Genomic DNA, 21,770 nt, shown 5'->3' with positions numbered 1-21,770 from the left:
GCTCGTATGCGTGCTTCCCGTGCTCGAGAATAGCAGTCATTCCTCGCTTCTTGCCCCGGACCTGGTCGTCACGGGTGCCGCCTTCCCGAGTGGGACAATGCAATACTTGGCTGGGCAACTCTAAGTGCCGAGACAGCCGCTCTCCACAAGCCTCTCCTTCCTCACCACAAAACATACTATGGAGTTATTCGCATTTCTTTCCAGCTGATATTGAACGCTCATCTCTTGCTTCGGGCCGCTCGGCCCTCCGTCCACCAAGCAAGTATCCCTCAACCCTCCACCCAAACACTCTCCCCACCCCCCACCAACCCACAACAAAGACACCCTAAGATCGCCATCTCGTGTAACTTGCAACTTAACCCACTGCCAAGTTGCCAGCGCCCCGCTCGTATTCCACCCTCCGCAGCGATCTTCATACAAGGACCCCCATTATAAGCGATCTTCATAACAAACGCGCATTGCCGTCACCCGTCCACATGGCCGCAACAGCTTTGCTCAGGCGCCTCGCCTTGGCATGCCGCTGCAGAGGATAGACATTCGAGCAGTATGCGGTTACGTCGTCGTGCAGGGCGGCAGTTCCGCTAGTGTTGGCGGGACGGGCTTGCGCTGCCGCGGCATATGACTGGTTGTGGGCATGGCTGGGGAAGGATGAGGTGAGGATGCAAAGCAAGATGTGTGTGGCACAGCAGGATACTGTACGACGATCTATTTTTGCGGAGTGCACTCATTATTTGGAGAGCTGCAGATCGGATGATCTGATTGATCTCACACCGATTGCGAAATATTGCTGTCGTTATCGAAAGATATTTCTGCTGACAGGGGCGCAGGAGTGCGCCTTATCGGTGGACGACTACTCGCCACAAACTCAGCGTTGAGGTCGTCGTCGTGGCATATGCAGGGCCTTCGGAAATCGGGTCCCTGAGTTCTCCAGCGATGTGGCTACTCCACCATCCCGTATTGCCTTGCGCGGAACCTCAATCGATACCACTGTGCAGTTTTGTGTTACACTTCGCCAGACATCCAAATAGAGGATCTTCACCCGGCACCAGCGACTGTATTGACACCCAAGGGCGTCTGAGATGAATCTTCAAGAGGAATTAACAGCGACGCACCGCCAGTCCGACTCGCTCCACATTTCGTTCCAGCAAGCCCTTAGCTTCAGCGACCTCCAATCCGTCACCGCTTCTGCCCTCCACCACGGGCCACTAACACCATGACGTCCGCCCAACCATATCCCAACCACAGGCTCGTGCCCCATCAGGGTCCAAAAATTTCCTTCCGCGCGGGCCCTGGCGACGAATCCCTAACCCTGCAAAACCAGTTATCGAAATTCCGGTAAAGCTGCGAATATCAATTCACATGCGATCTTCATTCGTCAACATTCTCTGATTTTCGGCGATGATTATTCCTTTCCTTGGTCCGTCGCGCAGCCAACTTTCAGAGATTTCACAAGGTCGACGAAGTGATTCGTGGATGAGGACGAGGTCGCCATGATCGTCCCAGCAAACGACGCTGCCAGCACTCTACTTTGCCAAAGTTGCATCGAGACTACTTGTACTGCAGTCACTAATAATAAAATGGAAACTATTCCGCGTGCGACCCGACCGATACCGGACGATATGCCAGTCGCATTATTTCGAGGCTCTGATCTGAGGACCAAAGCAGCGGCTCGTCTTGACGTCCTAAAGCCACACCCGGCGCCGATGGTAAACTGGCGAACCACCGGCCCCTGCGCCCGGCCGTCCTGCTCCGCCGCTGCCGCAGTTGTCCTCTAGTTCAAGGAATGCCGAAACACAATTTGCCGCTTTCCGGTGCTACAGTCTCCCCTGCTCAGATTGCTAGCGTCCACGGCTTGCACGTGCCAAAGATAGGTCTTTTACAAGAGACTCGCTACACCGCGCTAGCAATCCGAGCAGGGGACTGTAACGGCACTGTCCAGGGCTGCTTGCAGGAATCGCCGTTTCAAGGATCATCGAATTACCGGACCAGACTGTGGATTCTGCCCATATCTTAGCACAGATTCGTTATCCATATAAAGGCGAATACTGTAATGTACTTCATAGAAATGAGCGCGGCTGTGCCTTCTCGACATCACCAATCCATCATTTGCTCCACGTCTTCTTCGAAGCCCAACCGCCGCCAGCGAACGAAGAGCGGGCACAAAACCACAACATCAGAATGACATAGTCGATCAAACTACGTCAGTGGCGCTATTAGCCGACCACGCTATGGAAGGAGCCCCTTGTCCTAGGTCACGAGGAGCGCTAGCCCGCAGTCGGCATAGCAGTGCACCTTCACGCTGTTTACCGCTTTAGGAAATGAATGCCATGCGGAGAGGTTGTTTGGTGATTGGATCCGCGCAGGAGGGGTCAAGAAGGACGTCAACTAATTTGCTCAGTTGCATGAGGGTGGATGACGCATCGTCCCACCGTCTAGAGACAGTTCTTTGAGCTCAACACCCATCTCCTAAGTCAGAATCTCATCATACAAAGATACGTATACGTATTCGATCTTTTGCAAGCCCCGCAGAGATCTGATGGTCCACTTCAGGTTCGCGGCATCAATTGCTAATCTCTTTGTCAACTCGGTTCGACTTGTCCCGCCGGCTTCAACAAGTCCTCTCTCTTAACCCCGACCGCTCACGTGGGCCGGTCTGTGCCCATCCTCACATACAGCAATACCTGATCATGTGCAAGAAGAAACTTGCCGGTGTGTGGGGTGCGTTAGCTCTCCCCCTCCTCTCGGTCTTTCCAGCGTCTAGCACACAGTGCCCTTTCACACAGCCCTCCTCCATCTCGATCTCTTTCTTCTCCCTAGCTGTAGTGCATTCTGGTCAGTCGGCCGCCATACTATTTCAGGACCAAAAGCATGGCCTGGATGGGCAGTTAAGAGCAGCCTCGATTATGAGAGAACGACGTCACGCCGCAGCGCTCCTGGTAGGCGCAGAGTGGACGCATCGCCGCTCTTTGCGCAATTCTAGGAGGTACTCCGTGGTAGATTGCAGCATCTTTACATCATACCCGCCAACCCCGCCATGGAGGCATGGGGATGCAATGCACTGACGGCACATCAGTCGTTGAGCAGATACAACGAGGTTCGGCGAAGCCTGATGACCACTTACTCCTAGCTGGAGAAAAGATACTGCCATATAGTCGCTTGCAACATCAGTTCGCCTCACAACACTGAATCCGCGCCGCGGCATTTGACACTTACTACTTCCATTTCGTTCTGCAGCGGCGTCCCTCTACCCGCATACTTCAATCCAGCTAAACCACCGTAAGCAACCAACCTGCAGTATCCCTCAACACCGTCCCTATCCAAACCGGTATCATTCCATCTGCCACGGCGCCCTGCACTGCACTGCAGTACATACACATACCCTCCGCTCACCCCTCCATAGTACAAACATGCTGATTGGACATACCGGCACGCTATCCCTCAAAACCCGCGAGAACCCTCTTAGACGCTCTCGGCACGGAAGCTCGGGAAAGGAAAGGCTCGAGGGCTGCTTAATCCGGAAGGAGCGGCACGCCTGCCCTGGTGTGTATTGGAAGCGTATGTAGTGCAAGGCAGAGCAGGGTAGGATAGGGTCATACTGTAGTCCTATCGAAGGGGCAGGGAGAAGCGAGGCCGCTGTTCGGTGGGTAGGTGTAAGCAAGCTGTACTATACCTACGCGACTCGGTAAGGGAGGAGGCCTGGGCGAAGCGAAGCGGAGGTTATGGACGGAGCTGCGAGGTCCGAATTAGGTAGTCTGTTCTTAGCGGTCGTGAAGCGGCTGCCCACGTGCATACTAAGACCGTTCGTTCCTATAGTACCCATCCACACACATTTGTTTCAGGGTCCGCGTCGCGAAGCCACGAAGAGGTGCACAATGCCGAGAGCCGAGATGAGGTAAACTGAGACGAGATGGAATGCTGACTGATAAGTCTTTGAAAGATCATATGCTGGGTGGCGTGTTCTAGAAGATGCGAGACGCGGCGGGAACGAAAGACAGCAAACACAAGCTAAGCTTCCCTCTTCGATATCGCTGCTCACCTTGCCTGCCGTGGGATGGAAACTTTCTTGACTGTCTACTGCTACTCTCTAAGAGGCGAATGTTTTGCTACGAAACTCGGGCTGAAGCCGCGTCGGTCCATCACATACATGACTCAGGCCCAGAGCGCGTGTACTCCGTCTACTATTTCAACTACTCCCATTCACCCCCACATGCACCCTCTCTTCCCCTCGACTCCCTTCCACCCCCCCATAAGCCCTCACAATCCTCCTTGCAACCCCCTCCCCCGCCCAATACGCCCCCGTCACCGTTCCCAGCGCCACAAACGGCGCGGTATGCTCGCCGGCGAGCCAAACGCCCCTCTCCGGCACGCCGCGCCGCATAACCTGCACATCCTCGCCGCCACGCTCCAGGCCGGTCTGGAAGTTCGCGTAGCTGCCGCAGCCGGCGAGCTCGTCGTTGGCCCAGGCGGTGGCCAGGATGCGCGACGGCTGGTGCGCGGGGTTGGACGCGGAGTAGTTGGGGAGCCGTGAGAAGTAGGGGGCGAAGAAGGTAGTTAGTAGCTGCTGCGCGGCGGGCGAGCAGGTCGGTGAGGGGAAGGGCTTGAGCTGCGTGGCGAGGTGCAGAGAGGTTGGACCGTAGGTGTAGAAGAGGAGGGTTGGGTGGGCGTTGGGCGGGGGGAGCGCGGCGAGGTTCATGGCTTCTTGGGCCCAGTGGGAGGGGTTGGTGGGGTGGGCGTAGGTCGGGCGTGTCCAGTGCGTGAAGCCTGGGTAGTGGGCTGGGTTGACGGTGGGTTGGGTGGAAGGAGGGGGCTGGTGGAGTGGTGCGGTGGTGGCGGTTACGTTGGGGAGGGAGGGGTCGTGGGATATGTGGGTCGAGGGAGAGGAGGGGCTGGTGGTGGAAGAGGAGTTCCAGAAGGCGGTTGGGAAGGTGATGTAGACCTGGGGCATGTTGAGTATGCTGTGGAGAGGTTTGAAGAGCGGGAGTGCTTACCTTGTCTAGGTGGCCGTAGCCTATTGAGGCGATGGCTTGCTTGAGTCTGTTCGGAAGCTCTGGCTCGAATGCCTCGCCATGCGTCTTCAGCCAGCCTAGTGGAGCCGTCATAACCACCTCGTCAAACGTCATGCTGCTTTTGCCCTCCAGTTCAACTTCGACACAGGGCTCCTCATTCGTTCCCTTGGAGACAAGCTTCTTCACCTTGTGCCCGAACTTGATCTCCGCGCCCGCAAGCGCAGGTTCCGCTATCCTCGCCAGGACCTTATGGTACGTCTCCGCAACAAACAAGTTCTCCCCATCAATACACTCCTCTAGCCAGAAGAACTTCAGACTCTGACTCTGAATCTGCGTTCCCACAAACGCACCCCACATCTCCGCCATACCGAGAATCGTCTCTCGTTTCCTCTTCACCTGCTCATCGCCCTCCATCTCATCGGTAATCATCTCCGCGACCTTCTCTTCGAAATAATGGTACAAGCTCTTGTCCGCCGGTATCGTCGCCGACTCCTCGTTCGAATACTTCATCGCCTGCTCGATAATCTCCCACACGATCTCCGTATTTTCCGCCGCCTCTTTGTCCGGCATTTGCTGTCCCAGATGGTCAAAGACAGATTGCCGCCCGTCCCAGGTCATGGTCATGGTATTCGTCTCCTTGGCAAGGTCCAATATCGGGTTATCGTCGGTCCCGTGTATCCAGTTCGGACCCCTTGCAAAATCACTCCTTAGCCCAAAACTCAAAGAAAAGGTAGGGGCATTCGCAGACCTACAGATCAACCATATGCCCCAGCGCACTGCTCTGACAAAGCTGCATACCAGTCGATTAGTCACGTGGGAACCCCACTGCGCGATGCATGACGTCCGCCGTACTTACCCTGCCGCCGACACGGTCCCTTCCTTCGAGGATGGTAACTCGGACACCATGCTGGAGTAATACGTCTGCGCATCTGAGACCGGCCACCCCAGCCCCGACGACGCAGACGTGTGGTATCCGTCCTGCAGCTCTTCGCAGCATGGGAGATTCCGCGCCGTTGGATTCCAGAGAGGTCTCTTGATGGGGCGAGCCGGAGAGGTCTTGCTGCATGCGGGTCATGGTATCTGGACTGCTGGAGTTAGACCTGTTATTAGGGATGTAAGTCCGGTGGTGGTCCACCATGATGGGGGGTGGCGATATGGAGATCAAAGCAGAAAGAGCAAGTAGTGACGGGACGGGATGAAAGCTGAAGCGGAATTTGAAGAAGCAAGGAGCAGAGGTAGACGAAAATAGTAACACAGATGACGATGAAAGAAGGTAGGGGCAGATCGGAGCTTAGTAGAGATGCCTGGTGTAGCCCGAGGGAAGCCGGACCAGCCCCCGGTGCGCTATGCGCGGATTTGTGGCACGGGGCTTGAGTCGATAGATAAATGAAAGCGCGGCTCTAGGACTCTACCACGGGAGCTATTCGGCGTCGAGAGTAACACAGCGTAAGACTGTATCTGAAGAAGAAAGCAAGCAAATTGTTGAGCAAAAGATACCATTAGGTATCCCTATCAAAGTGGCGAACGAACTCCGGATACATACCAACGAGGGATAAAGCGCTGCTGCCTCTGCTACGTAGGTGCAGAAGCGTTTCGTAATACGTAAAGCGTGTGACTTCGGCAGATAGAGAGCGGAAACGCCACAGAGGACAGGCTGATTGAGGGTGATGGTTGAGGAAGGTGGCGTGTGATAACGGTGAGGCGTGCAATCCTTGCATGATCCCGTTACCTAATTGGGCCACGAGGCGGGATGGTGACGTTGATTGGATGGAGTGTGAGCGTCGCATATTATGCTACATCAATATTCTGCGTTGAGCAGCTCGCATACGCTGTATTTTGAACATAGTGAGCGATTTGTTTGCGGGTATTTCGTCCGCAGACGCCATGCAATGAGAACTAAATCTAGTCTTTTGGTCGTGAATGCCGTCTGATCCTGGTCGAGAGTCTGAGTGAAAGGCGGTAAACAGCGGCGAAAAGTGACCGGTGAAGGTGCACGGTGAAAGAGGGTCCTATTGTAGCTGTCTTCGATGGATTTTGACAACTTTCCTCTTTAGGAAGGTTGCGGTTCCAACCTTCCAACGGTCCGTGACTTTCACTTCACTTCGCGCCACGCCTTTGGCCGTTACATGAAGACTCTCTGGAGTGGCTTTTCCGAGCCAAACTAGGTCACTATCCTCATCGCGCGATGCTCCCTTTCCATTGCTATGCAAGCCTTCCTTCCTTCCCTTAGTCAACCGGGTAATCTGTCTCCTGTCCCCACTCATACCTCTCCCTCCAAATCGCCTCCCACATCTCCTTCTCCTTCTCCAGCCTCTCCAATCTCTGAGTCTCCTGCTTCCTCCTCTCCTCGTATTCCCGTGCAACGCGTTCCCACCTAGCCTCCGCCGGCTCGCTCAACAGGCCTTGTAGTCGTGCAATCTCCCTAGCGATAGCCGAGCGCTCGCTCATATACGCTGAAGGAATCAGAGGCACGGGTTCTGGTCGTCTCGTGGGGATTGCAGATTGGTGGTGCTGTGGCTGGACCTGTTGGCAGGACGATGTAGCAGAGCGCTTGGGGTCGGGACCAAGGAAGAAGTGGTGTGGCATGGGTAATGGGTGGTTGCCGGGTTTAGGGCCGTAGAAGTGGGTTGGTAGAATCGCGGCGGGCGTAGTAGAGGGAGCGCGGACTGCAGCGCGACGGCTGCAGATGGTACAGAGCGCTTGAGACATGTTGCGCAGTATTGGATATGCCTTAGCCTCAACAAAGTCGTGGTGTTCGTGAGGTATGGGAAGATGTAGGATAGTGGTGGAGAAGTAGAAAATCTGGACCTTTATACCATGCTTCATACAGGCAGAAATGATATTTGTCGTGTAATCCAAAGACGCAGTTGTGGTTATGCTGGCAAAGTCTGGATGATGAGCTGGAAATGGAATGTTGTGCTGCCATTTAGCACATCTCTGCTGCCACATACCGCATCTTCATAAAGAAGAGCAAGATGATCCGATTCATCCATAATACACGTGGTCTTAGTGCGTTTCATTCAGGAGAAAGCACTGTGTGTTATTGAATTGTCATTCGGCGAAGCCCCGGAAGGATCTCAGAGTCACGGTGCTTCGCTGGATCGCTATTGGTAGGAACACGATTTGCTGCGTTGCAAAAGCCGATAATGCGCTGGAAGATGAAGCAAACAAAGGCTGAATAATTATTGAAATTTCAAGACTGCACATATCGTAATCTAAAAGCGGTCAGCGAGGGATAGAAAAGTGGTATCGTTGATAGCATCCTCACTAGGCTACTGCCACAGACGTAACGCCCCGACGCCAGACCCAGGAGATCCAAGATTGTCCCTTTCCCTCAAATCATCAACGTGCGAGTGCGATCAACCGACTCGCTTGTCCTCCGCTTCCTCCGTCGCCAGGCCATCTTTGCTGAGATAATCTGGATCCTCTGCCTCCTGGTACTCATCTATAAGCCCCTGTACTACCTCTTTTGCTTCATCAAACTCTCCTAATCCATCCCTGAATGGAGCCTCGCGCTTGTAGCTCTCGAGGAAAGCATTACGCTTTCTCAGCGTTGAGTACTGTGCTACGATGCGCTTGAATAGCGTGGCGATGCCAGTATGGTTAGCTAGCATGAGACCGGAGACACGATGTGAAGATGTGACGTAGGGTGATTTCCGTGTAAGGGCGACCTGGATCGATGCTGGGCCCCAGGGGATGAAGGTTGCGAGGCGACGTTCACGGATACGGAGGAGGGATTTGTGGACCTGGGCGGGTCAGCGGGTTGCTCTTGAGAAACGGCAAGTTTACTCACATCTGTTGGATCCGCTTCTCCTTGGATGATGTTTAAGATGGACATGTAGCAGCTCTTTTTCGTGGGGTTTGTAGAGACCATCCTGTTCTTTGGTTGCAGCAATCGCCTCATGACATCCAAGACAGTCGTCTTGCGCACAGTCTTCGCTTGCTCAACGTTTTCGCCAGAGAAGGGGGTATAAGAGGTCATCAAGAAGTGGCATCGTGGCGTCGGGATGAGCGATGCAACAATGCCGACGAGGTCATTGTGCATATATCCAGGATAGCGGAGCGTCGTTGTGCTAGCAGACATGACGGTCGAGACGAGCTGGTTGGTTTGCTGGAAGGAGGGGTTCTGGACGTGTAGTCTGTCTGCTGCGATTCGAGAGAGAGCTCCGTTGTCGAGGACCACCTGGTTAATCAGTATCACCTTCCAAGTAACTGCCGGCAGACACTTACGACAGAGTCTGCATTTTGTGTCAGCCGCCTCATGCTGAGCAGACTGTTGTACGGCTGCACCACGATATCGCCGTCCTGCGTGTTCGGAAATACGCTGTACGTCTGGATCAGTTTCTTTGGGAACCTGTCATTCAATCTTTCCAGCATGAAAGACCCTAGACCCGAACCAGTGCCCCCAGCAATGGAATGAAGCAGCATGAAGCCCTCCAGCGAGTCGGAGCCGTCGGCTTCGCGATCGATCATGTCCATGATCTCCTCCTGGACCTGTTCACCCATGCTATAGCCCGCCCCCCAATTGTTTCCTGCGCCGGTGCCATCCTTATGTATATAGAAGTTCTCGGGATTGTAGATGTTCTTATACGCGCTGTTTTGGATCGACTGGAGGACCTAGACAGGTTTCAGCACGGCTTAGGGAGAAAGCAGGCGCCTTTCATACCCTTGGCTCTAGATCTAGGAGAATGGCTCGCGGGATGTAGCGCGTGTCGTCAGACTGGTAGAAGAACACATCCTTTCGGTCGCCCCCTTCGGTCGCAAAGTCCTCGAGGTTGCCGTCCTGGTTGATGCCGTGCTCGAGACACAGCTGCTGCCAAAATTGCTGCCCGACTGCGCGATTGTCAGTGAGCTGAATCTACGTTACGGGGAGTATTGCGCTCGTCTGGGGCGTATCGTAGTTGTTTACGGATTGGAGTCGGGAGAGACGCGGGGTGGTTCAGGGCGTGTGCAACGTACCGCTGTTGCCGCATTGGCCGGCTTGTAGTGTTATTATTTCTCTGTCATATCATTAATGCACCGAACATGTCTTCGAGGCGCTCGCATGGACTTACCGTGGCATGGTGTTGTCTGTGGAGTGGTGAGTGTTGGGCTGTTGACGCGTTGCGGGGAACTTTTGGGCGCGTCTAATTTCGTGGGCTTTAGGTCGCCTCTTCCATGCTTAGGCCTCCCTCCGAGAACATCACCGTCACTATGCGCATTTCATCGCAATCGTGCTTGGACGGATGGTTTCCATTGCTCAATGCTTTTATGCGCCGTGTTCAGCAGGTCCGGCGATGCTCAATGCAGATGCTAACATGAAATCCTAACGATGCAGCTCTAGTTTTTATACATGCCGTCCTCCGCCTCTATCTTCGATCGCACCAACGGCCTGCTGTCTCTGAAGCCGAACCTCAACTGGAAGAGGAGCCCAAAGATCAGCGCGAAGAAATTGATACGCAATACGTCCAGCCACATCATGAGCCCGAACCCCTCGTCCATGCCTTCATGCCATCCACGCCGTACCTCCAGGAACTTCCTTGGGTCGTCCGTGATAACTCCGTCGAGCCCGTGCCGGATATCCCATCTCATTCGCCGCTCCTCGTTCACCGTCCAAGCAAATACCGGTCGCTTGTCGCACTGCGCTTTGCGAACGAAGGCCCGGCCCCATGGCGTCATCAGAACGGCCTGCAACATGTTGAAGGAGACGTTCGGGACCAGAAAGAAGTGCGACGCATAAAGAAGCGAGAAGCCGATATGTGAGACTGGGAAGTCGGGAAGATAGTGGGAGCACAAGGGGAGATACTTCGCCGCCCAGCAGCCGAGCACAATCCGCGACTGCCATGAGCGGCTGGACGAAGGCGCGACACTGCGAATCGTGCTTGCGATGAGTCGCATCACCTCTTCCGGATCATTGTCGAGCTGTGTAGGAGGTCAGACGCGCGCGCGACCAGAATCGAGCGTGGAATACCTTGATGTCTAGCAGCACCCAGATGTCTTCCAATCCGGGCTGCGCCAGGTACTGCAGCAGATCCAAGAGACGCGGCATCGACTCGTGCGGCTCCTTGAGCGTCTTCAACTTGCTCAAGAACTCATAGTCGCAGTCAATGATCTTTTCTTTCCGCCCAAAGCACCTCTTCAGGTCCTTGTCCTGTGGGCGTTTAGTGAATGGGAGAAGAAAAGCTACATGGCGGACTTGCGTGTGACAATACGACTACCCCGTCTTTCGATAGGTGTATGTCGGTTTCTATGGCTTCCGCGCCAACCTCCACAGCTCCACGAAAGGCCCCCATGGTATTCTCGGGGAATTTTGCCTTGTATCCTCGATGCGCAATGCATTGTGGTTTCCGGTCACCAGAGACATCTTTCCGTGCAAACGCGAAGACAGCTATCAGGTGTCAGTACTACTTTTGTCTCTGCCAATTGGGAGCTCTCACCTTGCGGAAACTCGGCTCGTGGACTGAGCAAAGGCTGCTCAACCAACTGACCCAGTTCTCTCGTCAACCCCTCAAAGACCGGCGGTACTCCAACGACCATGTTTTCGAGTAGCGGCGTCTGTACCTCGTCGAGATTCCTGTCTACTTGCCGCTCAATCATGGCGACCCCGCTATTTTATGGAGCCTCGGGAAAAGGACGGCGGAAACGAGCGGAGAGAGCGCGGACTTAACGACCATGGACGGCGGACGCGAGCCAACGATGCAAAAACACGCATATACGTGCGCAGACGCATCTATATGTATGTCCACGTCTACGGGTGGCTGAACGGAAAACGAGTGGACCGCGCACGAATTCGCACCAGCGAGGATTTCCTAGATCGAGGGATAAAAGAGCCACGGCATTTGAGCGCGCGGCCGGACATCGTAAATGCACGTCGATAATCATCCCACACCTCTGCAAGCCCGTACAGCCGTCATCCACACGGCACAGCATTGACCCCAAACCAACAGGTGCCCCTCCAAAATTGGACGAGGACTCTTCAACCCAAGCCCCCGAACGAGCTAGGCTGGACTGCATTGGCCGAACGCTAAAGTTAAGCTTGTTCGAAGCGTGCTTGGCCACGCTCGGATGTATCAAGTCCCGGCGCCACACACTCCAAGTCGCAAGGAGCCCTCGCTATGCGCGCTGCGTCTCACAATAGAAGACAAGGGGCTGGTTGATAGGTGGAGACCTCTATTACAGGAGCCTTTTTTTCCACCAAGGAGGAAACTCGGATTTGCCGTGAGACGAGGCCGTTTCTTGACAGCGGCAGCAAAATTTGAGGAGATAGGTACCACGAGGCCCGACAGCACGGGTGATCCACAACGGACGCCTTAGCGGGCGATCCATCGAAGAGCTTAACCAACCTTGTCCGTCAGCACAACCTCAATATACACCGTCGCCTTCCCGAAGTCAGCGAAATTTGCGCTTCGGGCTTCTGGTGGCTTCCGGGAAGACTCTTATCCGTGGGGAAAGCAAGTCTTCTTACGGACTTGCAGACTTTGGACCGCTGCAGTCAGCTCCACCATCAATCCCAGAATAGCTGCTAGGTTGTCTGCATCCTGGGGGCGTCACGAAGCCAGAGAGACCACCATATCCCGGCTTTACAGCAAACTAGCCACCAAGTCTCTGACTGACACCGTTTGCAGAACTGCCTTCTCGAAGCTCGGCCTGTTTTGTGCGCCTGAAGTGTACGCAGCGGGCCGCGACAGTCACGTCGAAACTGCAGCAGTCGTCATCATCGAGAGGGTTTGTTTGACCCATCTCGTGCGCGTTCACCGGAGCTGCAGGACATCCCAAGCGCTCGGTGTAGCCGTGGCATTGCTTACCGTGTCCGAAATCCGTACCCCAGCGCGAGTGCCGACCGCTTCTCCAGCGATATGTCTTCAAGAACGCACATATCCCGACCTGGAACTGGTGCCAGTCAGCTGTTGGGACTTCGCAGGGTAGAGGTGGGAGCAGAGGTATCTCTTCGGGCTGCAGACCAGAACCCTGACGAGGTTCACGTGGTCAACAGTAGACCCTGTGTGCGCTATGCCACGCCGAAGTATCCCCTTCTCTTGGGAAGAGGATTGCGCAACGTAGTATCTGCCGAACCCGTTTCTGCCCAGAAAATTGGCAGACGTCGATGCTTGATCCCGGAGAGGCGGACTGGGAATGGTTGTTCTAGGGAGCTTTGGAGGAAACGTGGAGAACTGGCACGCTGGGTATGAATTTTTCCGAAGAGAAACCAGCGGGACTAGGGTGAAGATGATTACTGTGCTACAGTGGCCCCTGTGGTCGAGACGTGTAGGTGGGAATCTCGTGTTGGGATTCTTTGGCAAGGAGCTAGATGGAACCAACGAGAGTGGGAAGAGGCCAAGGAGAGCTGGGTCGATGGAGCTGGGAACGACTCGCAGGAAGGCCATTTCGGAATATACTCGAAGACCTCTCGTAATGTGAAGCATGCTACGCATGCGTAGTTGGCTGATACATTATTCGTCTATTTTGGAGGGATCTGAAGCCCTCATCGTAGCTTTTCTGCGCTTTTTCTCCGTTGAAGAGCCCAGTCGCGCGCCACGGACACAGTGCCAGCCATCTCAAGCGGCCACATTCAACTCTACCCCAAATGGATCCCTCTCCCGGCTCATGAAGCAACCTCAAACTTCGGTGTATACCTCATCCTCGCCTTCTCAAACTCATCCTTCTTCTCCCTCCAATCCGCCAAAATCCTATGCTCCTTATTCACACCCCCCAACTTCTCCTTCAGCCCCGCAACCTCCTCCCGCTTCCCCAGCAGCGTATTCAACACAATCATATTCGCAAGCGTGTCCGCGTTCTTCTCGTCCAGCGCGACCGCTTGCTGCAGCGCAGCCTCGGCTTCGGGCAGGCGGCCGAGGTGCAGCTCCGACACTGCTTGCGCGACGAGCGAGTGCGCAGACTGCGACTGCGCCGTCTGCGCCAGCTCCTCGAAGACGTAGAACGCGGACTGGTATTTCTCGCCGCCTTCGCGCATGCCGACCCACGACTCAGCGAGGTTGACGAGCAGGCTGTCTTGCGCCCATTTGCGCGCGCGGACCGCTTCTTTGGACGCGAGGTCGGCCCGGTTCTGGCGGAGGTGGATTTGTACGATGAGCGCTACGCTGTTGCAATTGCAATTCCCCGCGGTCAGCAAAAGATATTCCTCACTCCACCCAGATACTTGGGCTGTGCAATTGGGGCTGGATAGACCTACGCATCCAAGCTCCCCTGGTGCTTGCTCAGCACGCTCAGCGCCTCCTCCGTCTCCCCCGCCCTCTCCAGCACCATGCCCGCGCACAGCTGCACCGTCAAGTTCTCCTGCCCCTGCTGCTCCGCCAGCTTCTTCACCTCCGCCAGCACATCCTTGCCCGTTTCGTACTCGGCTAGCAATCTTACGGCGACGAGGTCGGGCGTCTTTTCGCCGGAGAGCTCCGCGGCGACGTCTTTGGCGCCGCCGAGCGCGATTTGCGCGCGCAGTTTTAGGATGCGGGCGGGCAGTGCGTTGGGAGCGGAGAAGGGCGAGGTGTCGAAGTCGAGGACTTGCTGGTAGGCGCCTGCGTGGAAGGCGGTGTGGATGTTGATGAGCTCTGGGGGTTGTAAGTTAGTGGGGTTGAGGTGGGTATTGGGGCGGGGATTTTTGGGTGCGTACCTCCTTCTGGGGAGTAGGGGTCCATGACGAGGGAGATTTGGAGTGGAAATTGAGGACCGGGAAGGAGTGGACGCGCTGAGAGGAAGCTCGGTGGGATTTCGGAGAGTGTAGTTGAAGCCACGGAACGGGGTGTTTGCGGGGTCTTGGCGTGTTTGTTCGGCGGTATTGAGCGATGATTGGTTGAGCGGACGTGCACACTTGGCGCGGACAGACAATGATAGAGTGAAGAATAATGAGATGCTCTTCTATTGACTGAGACGTAGATGCTAAGAAACAGCATTTTATCTACCCAACTGATGTTGAATGGCAGCTCTTCTAGCCATGCCTGTCCGCTCTACACCCTAGTCACCGTGAAGCTCAACCACCGCGTGTCAGGAGGAATGAAATCGGCCTTGACGCCAGCCGCCAAGCCCAACTTGAACAGATCTTCGGACGAGAGGCGAGCGTCAACATTCCAATTGGTGCCCGTCTCTTCGCCAACCTGCTTCCACATCTTCTCAAAGGACTCCTGGTTATGCCGGTACCTCTGCTTGTTTGTGCGGCTGCCGGCACGAGCACCCGCCTCAGCGTTGCCTATCTGGCGCCCAACCAGCATACTTCCAGGCTTGGCCTTCAACAGTCTGACTGCTTGCTTCATCGCCGTCACGGACTCATCCCAGTCGAAGAGATGGAAGAAGGACGCGGCATGGATGATATCGATCTGGCCTTCCAGTTGCTTCAGACCAGATTCCGGATTCAGGATATCTGCTGCAATGAACGTCGACTTCAGGGTTGACTTGTCGAGGAACAGATCGTAGCCGATGTCCATGAACTCCTGCTGCAGGTCCGAGCCGTACATGTTCTCGGACGGGGCTCCGTCGGAAGCGAGCTTGCGGATGTCTTGGCCCACGCAGCAGCCGATGTCAAGGTACTTGTCACCATTCTTGATACGCTGGAGTATCTCTGGGTATTTGGGAGACAGGCTGATGCTCAGCTCGAGGAACGCAAAGCGGCCAAGGCAGGGGTAGGGGTACTTGTTGAAGTCAGTCACTGCAATTGCGTGGGATAGGGTCAACATGCGACTTTGAAAGCAGTGTCTCTCTGGCTATCATTAGCAATTGAGCTTGCAATCACAGGGAAGTGCACTTACACATTTCTTGATGTGCGCTGCCACTTCATCGGCAGGCACTTTACTATATTTCTCGAACAGTTCCTGGGCCTTCGGGTCCAGGTCTTGCACCTCCTTGACATACCATGGAAGGTGCTCCGGGCTTGGGTCCCCCGTGTGCGCCGAGTCCCTGTAGGCGTTGATCATTTCGTCGGTGGAACGTTGTTCTGACATTCTGAAGTGCCTCAATGCGTGTTGCGGAGGCCGTTTGATATGTGAATGCTACCACCGCACACCTTTATATACCCGGTGGATGGGGCTGCGACGTAGTCTCGAAACAAGGCGGCAGGCACACGCGCTCCCTCATCCTCAAAAGGATCAGGCATTCGTCCGGATGCATGTTGTCGGCGCCGGAGGCTCACCGAACCGCCGAGAAATGCATGTCAATTGGGGCATAGCGCAGAAGAGCCCGATATCTCCGCAAGGCTTGCTATAAACGGTGTCGGCGAACGGAGGCGTGGCTCGTGGAGGTGTGGCCCGAGGGCTCGGCAAGACGGCACCACTTCGGGACTAGTGCGGAATGGCGGGGCAACTGTGACGCGGGTTGCGAAAACTGTGAATGGCAGCCCAAGCCGTCGAAAAAACCTCAATTCTCCCCGCAGGCCCAATCATCGCTTTATATACCACTCGGAATCTGTTCTTTTCTCCCTCTCGTTTGATCCTTTTCTTTCGATTCCAAATCGCCTCAGACTTCCGTCACCAATTCCTTTTTACTACAGCTCACAGTCGCAAAATGGCAACCATCGAGCATCCCACCATCAAGGGTAAGGAACAAGCAAATATCGGGACCTGGCTGTGAGAGCCATGTCTTTTGAGAGGGAAACCAGCTAACTCAGAGGATCAGATGGCTGGTTCCGCGAGATCTCCGACATGTGGCCCGGCCAGGCGATGACGCTCAAGGTCAACCAAGTACTCCATCACGAGAAGAGCAAGTACCAGGACGTTCTGATCTTCGAGTCCACCGACTACGGCACCGTTCTCGTTCTCGACAATGTCATCCAATGCACCGAACGCGACGAGTTCTCGTATGTCTCGCTACAATACGCACGTTGGCGAAAGGGAAAGGCTGATGCCGGACAGATACCAGGAAATGATCACACACCTCGCCATGAACTCGCACCCGAATCCTGAGAAGGTTTTGGTCATTGGTGGTGGTGATGGGGGTGTCCTTCGTGAGGTTGTCAAGCACGACTGCGTGAAGAAGGCTATCCTCTGCGACATCGATGAGGTCGGTCACGCGAATAGCTTGATCAGACAGCGGCTAATTGCAGTTGACAGGCTGTCATCCGTCTGTCCAAGAAGTACTTGCCCGGCATGTCGGTCGGCTTCAACCACCCCAACGTGGAAGTCATCGTTGGCGACGGCTTCAAGTTCCTTGAGGACAAGAAGAACGAGTTCGACGTGATCATCACTGATTCTAGTGACCCCGAGGGCCCAGCGGAAGCCCTCTTCCAGAAGGCATACTTTGAGCTTCTCAATGGTGCACTCCGGGAAGGTGGTGTAATCACCACTCAAGGTTGTAAGCCCCCTCCTCCCCAGGCCTCGTGGATAATTTAGGAATCACTCAAGCGCCGGACAGGTGCCTTGTTGCGCGTGAGCTAACTTCCTGATTCCAAAATAAAGCTGAGAACCAATGGCTCCACATGCCCCTCATTGCCAACCTGAAGAAGGCCTGCAAGGAGGTGTTCCCGACCGTCGAATATGCATACACCACTATCCCGACCTACCCTTCAGGCCAGATCGGCTTCATGGTCTGCTGCAAGGACGCCAACCGCGACGTCAAGAAGCCGCTGCGCTCTTGGTCCACTGAAGAGGAGGAGAACCTGTGCAAGTACTACAGCAAGGAGATCCATGAGGCGGCATTCGTCCTGCCCACTTTCGCGCGGAAGGCCCTACGATGAGGTGCCAATAAGAGCGCTTCCTGCTTATCTTACATTTCTTGCACATTTCACGATTGATAGATACCACGATTGGACGGGCCAAAAAAGTTCGGGTTTCATTTACAATCGGCTCCTGGCGCTCTGTAGCCGCCGACCGCCATCACGATGTATTCAGCGAATTAGAAGGTAAATAAGACTACCAGGGACTAGATTCTGACCGCAATTGTGCTTGCCTACCCCCAACTCTACTCGCATCGCGCTGCAAGCTGCATGCTGCCTCCTGACTTAGGCCGTGCTTGTAGTTTTCCTGATCGGGAAGCAACGCGGCAGCTACACGAATCGTCCTTCAAACAGCGCGGTTTATGCACACTTTATCGCAAGGCCTCGGTCAGCCTCTAACAGATACTCCTACAGATAGATTCGGGTTGAGAACAAATGGGATCCAAAAGCGCTCCCTCGTTGCTAAAGTATCCACGCGTCCACAAGGGGGGATGTCACGGTGAGCGACTATACGGCAAGGCAGTCCGTCTGGGCAGGAAGCTGTGACGATAACGATAAGCCAAAGGGAGCAAGACGTCGTTTCGTCGCTCGGGATGCGCCATTTATGAGCCTGAGGTTCAAACTGTGGCGTCAGGGAACTTCTGGGGCCTCGGCAGCACCCTATTCGTGCATACAGCCTCGTCGTCTCTCACAGGAAGGGGATACGCAAGCAACCACTCCACTCCGAGGGTCTTTGCACGTGGAGTGCCGCACGACAATCCTTCGGAGTCTAGTTCGTGCCACACGTTTCTGAGGTGTATGATTAACGCTGGGAGTCCGGCTCAAACGGCTTGCCCCTAATTCAGCATGGCGGCCGCAGACGGCTTTGTTGCGGAATCGAGATTTGGCAAGGAAGGAATTTGTAGCAAATGCTCGCTTCTTTGCTTGAGGATGGTACTTTGGTACGGAGAGGGAAAAGGTCGAGACAACTTCAGACATACGGGCCCACCCGAGACCCGTTTCGCCTGCAAAAGATTCCTATTTGCCCCGCGGAGCCGCGCTTGACAAACCCTGGGTTTCGCATACTGAGGCTCAAAGCAAAAAATCCCCTGTGAAGCCATGTGATCCGCTTGACGAGCTTTATTTCGACGGCGAGCCAGACTTGAAAGCCTCCGAAAAATGCCGAAGAAGCGAGCGAGAGGGAGCGCTGCCCCACAGAGAAGCCCCTCGACTCCTGCATATCAGCTCAACTGCAGCGAACGAAAAGCAATGGACGTGGAGGAATCAGTGCCTGGGGGAACGGCCTGAGAGCTGCATCTGGACCGCGTGCAGTGTACGCATGCGATTCGATATCGAAGCTCGCGCGAAGCTTGGTCGTCGCTTTGGGGCCGAATCGGGGAAGGTTCGGGAGAGTGATACACTCGCAGTGTCACTTCCTCCAGGGTGGATAGCCGCCACGGAGTTGCGGTATCGTCGTTTGAGGCTGGCGCGTAGAGCAGCGGTGGGGAGGCTCGTGGCTTTGATCCGCCGTGGGATTCGAGGTCGCGGAGCTGTCAAAAGTGAATATAGAGGTGCATCGCGCCTTGGTGTCCGCCACGAGCTTCACGACCACCTCCTCAAGCCCCTTTCTCCTTTGGCGCGGCCTGCGGTCGTGTCCATCAGTCACATTCTCTTATCTTTTTCTGTGTTGCCATAGGTTGATCCGGGCTCTTCGTTCCTTTCTGTTGAATTTCGTCACCGGCGGTTGCGCACGCCATCCCCTCGTGTCACCCAAGCCCTACTGTCGGTTCGACCAAATCATCCCACTGCGCAGCTTCACAGCTCAAGCCCATGCAGTAGCCACTGTCACGCGCTTTTTTCCTATTCTTGCGCTTGCCTTCGTCCTCGATTTGCCCGGTGCATATAATCATTCGACTCGACGTCTGGCTACGTTCACCTTCGCTGTACATGCTTCGGCACATGCTTAACGCCGCGGACGTCTAATACCTATACTGCACCCTTCTGCGCTATCTCCACATCCCGGCCCGCGGTTCGCAGCCTCGACATTCAACCGATCCGGCATTTGGGCGCCCAGTCAGATTTAATAAAGCCGTAGTCGTCATGCCCAGCCACGGGGAGCCGTTTTCTCCGACGAAGATTCACCCGTCGCTGTCCCCACAGCGCCAGACTTTCTCCGCCCTTAATTCCGTCGACGCAGCTTTAAACCTCACCGCCGCCCCCCATTCTCCGCAGCTTCCGCAATCGCAACCTTCTACTCTGCCCGATGCACAGGACCGCAATCATGTGCAGTCTGTAGCTGCGACAGACATAAGCGGCAGCGCGCCCGCCCCACCAGCCTCAGATCCCGCAGCCCCATCGAACACGGACGAGACGAATCGGACAGAAGCCCAGGCTTCCATAAGCAGCACGTCCTCACTTGAGAACCTGACGGTGCTCCCCCAGAAGTCGTTCCGTGAGCACCGCAACCGCAAGCATCGCAAGAACGCTTACTCGATCGACTCGATACCCCGCCAGACGATCCTCAAGGCTCTGCAGTCGCGGCCCCCCACCGCCTCACAAATGTCGGTGTCATCCTCAATGGACGCAATGGTCATGGACGGCCAGAAGGATGGGCCGCAGACGCATTCGTCCGAGGTCATGTCCCACCAGCGGCTTGCGGAGGCACTCTCGGAGCTCAATTTCCACTCCGACGAGCTCTCTGCCAGCAAGATGGCAGCGCTAGCCTCGCCGTGCTTCTTCCACAAGAAGTTCGACAAGGCCGTCAACCTCGACAAGGTCATAGACGAGATTTCCGACGACGAGACCATCTCACACTCGCGCTTGATGCAGACCGCAACCAGCGTGCGCGAAGTCTCGAAGCAGCTACAGCGCCGGCCGATCAAGATGACAGTCCGGAATGTCATGATCGTGACCAAGGCGCGCGACAACGAGCTCGTCTACCTCACGCGCGAGCTGACCGAGTGGCTGCTCTCCACCCCTCGCAATGGAGCAGACGTCGGAGTGAACGTCTATGTAGACCACAAGCTCCGCAAGTCGAAGCGCTTCGACATGCCTTCGCTATTAGCCAAGGATCCGCGCTTCGAGAATATGCTCCGCTTCTGGACCCCTGACCTATGCTGGGAGTCGCCTGAGAAGTTTGATCTCGTTTTGACGCTTGGTGGTGACGGTACGGTGCTGTTCACCTCATGGCTCTTCCAACGGATCGTTCCTCCCATCCTCTCCTTCTCTCTTGGCAGCCTCGGTTTCCTCACAAACTTTGAGTTCGCCCAGTACAAGGAAGCTCTCAACAAAATCATGGGTGATGCCGGCATGCGCGTGAACCTCCGCATGCGCTTCACATGCACCGTGTACCGCTTCCAGAAGAATGCTGCCCCTGGGGCTCCGCAACACATCGAAGCCGAGCAGTTTGAAGTGCTCAACGAGCTCGTCATCGACCGCGGCCCATCGCCCTACGTATCGAATCTGGAACTCTACGGCGACAACAACCTTCTTACCGTTGTCCAAGCCGACGGCTGCATCTTCTCGACGCCCACTGGATCGACCGCCTACTCTCTCTCCGCTGGAGGCTCTCTCGTACACCCAGACATCCCCGCTATCCTGCTCACGCCAATTTGCCCACACACCCTGAGCTTCAGGCCGATGCTGCTGAACGACAGCATGCTCCTCAGGATAGCTGTGCCGCGCAACTCGCGTGCGACTGCCTACTGCGCCTTCGACGGCAAGGGTCGCGTCGAGCTCCGACAAGGCGACCACGTCACAATCGCCGCCTCACAGTACCCTTTCCCCTCTGTGCTGTCCCGGCCCACCGAATGGTTCGACTCTATCTCGCGTACGCTTAGATGGAACACTCGTGGCGCCATGCAGAAGGCCTGGGACGGCGAGCATGTAGAACGCAAGCATAGCAACGAGCCGGACCTTGGCTTCGACATTGACTTCGACAACGACGAGGCTGAGCATGATTCCGGCTACTCCGCCGAGGGCTCGACCTCCGGCGGACGGGAGAGCCCTATCAGGAAGGGCATCATTCTCCCCTTCCTGTAGCATTGAGCACAGACGTTGGATAAGTATGGAGTCCAGGAGTTGTATAACTGGGATCCTTCTCTTCCTCCTGCTGCTTGGGCGGGTCCCAGTGGTCTGATCATGGGTGGTTGTTT

General features: G+C 55.4%; 8 protein-coding genes across 8 annotated transcripts; 2 read left to right on the top strand and 6 right to left on the bottom strand.

Annotated features, from left to right (window-relative positions):
- Nucleotides 1–4,183: 4,183 nt before the first annotated feature.
- Nucleotides 4,184–6,003, bottom strand: BU26DRAFT_423761 (FAD/NAD(P)-binding domain-containing protein; the record flags this gene model as incomplete). Its single annotated transcript, XM_033823529.1, has 4 exons — nt 4,184–4,936; nt 4,989–5,697; nt 5,759–5,796; nt 5,863–6,003. 4 exons carry the CDS (start codon nt 6,001–6,003, stop codon nt 4,184–4,186), a joined length of 1,641 nt encoding a protein of 546 aa, XP_033685844.1.
- A 1,229-nt stretch (nt 6,004–7,232) lies between these two features.
- BU26DRAFT_549506 (uncharacterized protein) lies at nt 7,233–7,715 on the bottom strand (the record flags this gene model as incomplete). The annotated part of the gene is made up of 1 exon (XM_033832002.1): nt 7,233–7,715. One exon carries the CDS (start codon nt 7,713–7,715, stop codon nt 7,233–7,235), a length of 483 nt encoding a protein of 160 aa, XP_033685843.1.
- A 444-nt stretch (nt 7,716–8,159) lies between these two features.
- BU26DRAFT_603368 (tubulin-domain-containing protein) lies at nt 8,160–11,935 on the bottom strand. The gene is made up of 9 exons (XM_033835419.1): nt 11,423–11,935; nt 11,186–11,373; nt 10,957–11,136; nt 10,339–10,907; nt 9,966–10,006; nt 9,673–9,839; nt 9,237–9,623; nt 8,800–9,189; nt 8,160–8,752 (listed from the first exon to the last, which is right to left on the bottom strand). The coding sequence occupies exons 1-9, from the start codon at nt 11,580–11,582 to the stop codon at nt 8,366–8,368; spliced, it is 2,469 nt and encodes an 822-aa protein (XP_033685842.1). The 5' UTR covers nt 11,583–11,935; the 3' UTR covers nt 8,160–8,365.
- Nucleotides 11,936–12,423: 488 nt separating this feature from the next.
- On the bottom strand, nt 12,424–13,545 carry BU26DRAFT_270561 (uncharacterized protein). The gene has a single exon (XM_033821375.1). The coding sequence runs from the start codon at nt 13,415–13,417 to the stop codon at nt 12,848–12,850; it is 570 nt and encodes a 189-aa protein (XP_033685841.1). The 5' UTR covers nt 13,418–13,545; the 3' UTR covers nt 12,424–12,847.
- Nucleotides 13,176–14,701, bottom strand: BU26DRAFT_517612 (uncharacterized protein). Its single transcript, XM_033828614.1, has 3 exons — nt 14,611–14,701; nt 14,176–14,548; nt 13,176–14,083 (listed from the first exon to the last, which is right to left on the bottom strand). Exons 1-3 carry the CDS (start codon nt 14,633–14,635, stop codon nt 13,588–13,590), a joined length of 894 nt encoding a protein of 297 aa, XP_033685840.1. The 5' UTR covers nt 14,636–14,701; the 3' UTR covers nt 13,176–13,587.
- A 146-nt stretch (nt 14,702–14,847) lies between these two features.
- BU26DRAFT_517611 (uncharacterized protein) lies at nt 14,848–16,196 on the bottom strand. Its single transcript, XM_033828613.1, has 3 exons — nt 15,740–16,196; nt 15,670–15,690; nt 14,848–15,622 (listed from the first exon to the last, which is right to left on the bottom strand). Exons 1-3 carry the CDS (start codon nt 15,929–15,931, stop codon nt 14,945–14,947), a joined length of 891 nt encoding a protein of 296 aa, XP_033685839.1. The 5' UTR covers nt 15,932–16,196; the 3' UTR covers nt 14,848–14,944.
- Nucleotides 16,197–16,490: 294 nt separating this feature from the next.
- BU26DRAFT_562802 (spermine synthase) lies at nt 16,491–17,658 on the top strand (the record flags this gene model as incomplete). The annotated part of the gene is made up of 5 exons (XM_033833074.1): nt 16,491–16,521; nt 16,602–16,782; nt 16,838–16,985; nt 17,036–17,276; nt 17,381–17,658. The coding sequence occupies 5 exons, from the start codon at nt 16,491–16,493 to the stop codon at nt 17,656–17,658; spliced, it is 879 nt and encodes a 292-aa protein (XP_033685838.1).
- Nucleotides 17,659–20,208: 2,550 nt separating this feature from the next.
- On the top strand, nt 20,209–21,657 carry BU26DRAFT_423647 (NAD kinase; the record flags this gene model as incomplete). The annotated part of the gene is made up of 1 exon (XM_033823522.1): nt 20,209–21,657. One exon carries the CDS (start codon nt 20,209–20,211, stop codon nt 21,655–21,657), a length of 1,449 nt encoding a protein of 482 aa, XP_033685837.1.
- Between the last annotated feature and the right edge of the window lie 113 nt (nt 21,658–21,770).

Source organism: Trematosphaeria pertusa (genome assembly GCF_010094035.1).
Source record: "Trematosphaeria pertusa strain CBS 122368 unplaced genomic scaffold BU26scaffold_5, whole genome shotgun sequence".
In the NCBI taxonomy this organism is placed as follows: Eukaryota; Fungi; Ascomycota; class Dothideomycetes; order Pleosporales; family Trematosphaeriaceae; genus Trematosphaeria; species Trematosphaeria pertusa.
The sequence above is the reverse complement of the archived record's forward strand: the minus strand, read 5'-3'. Positions and strand labels throughout refer to the sequence as shown.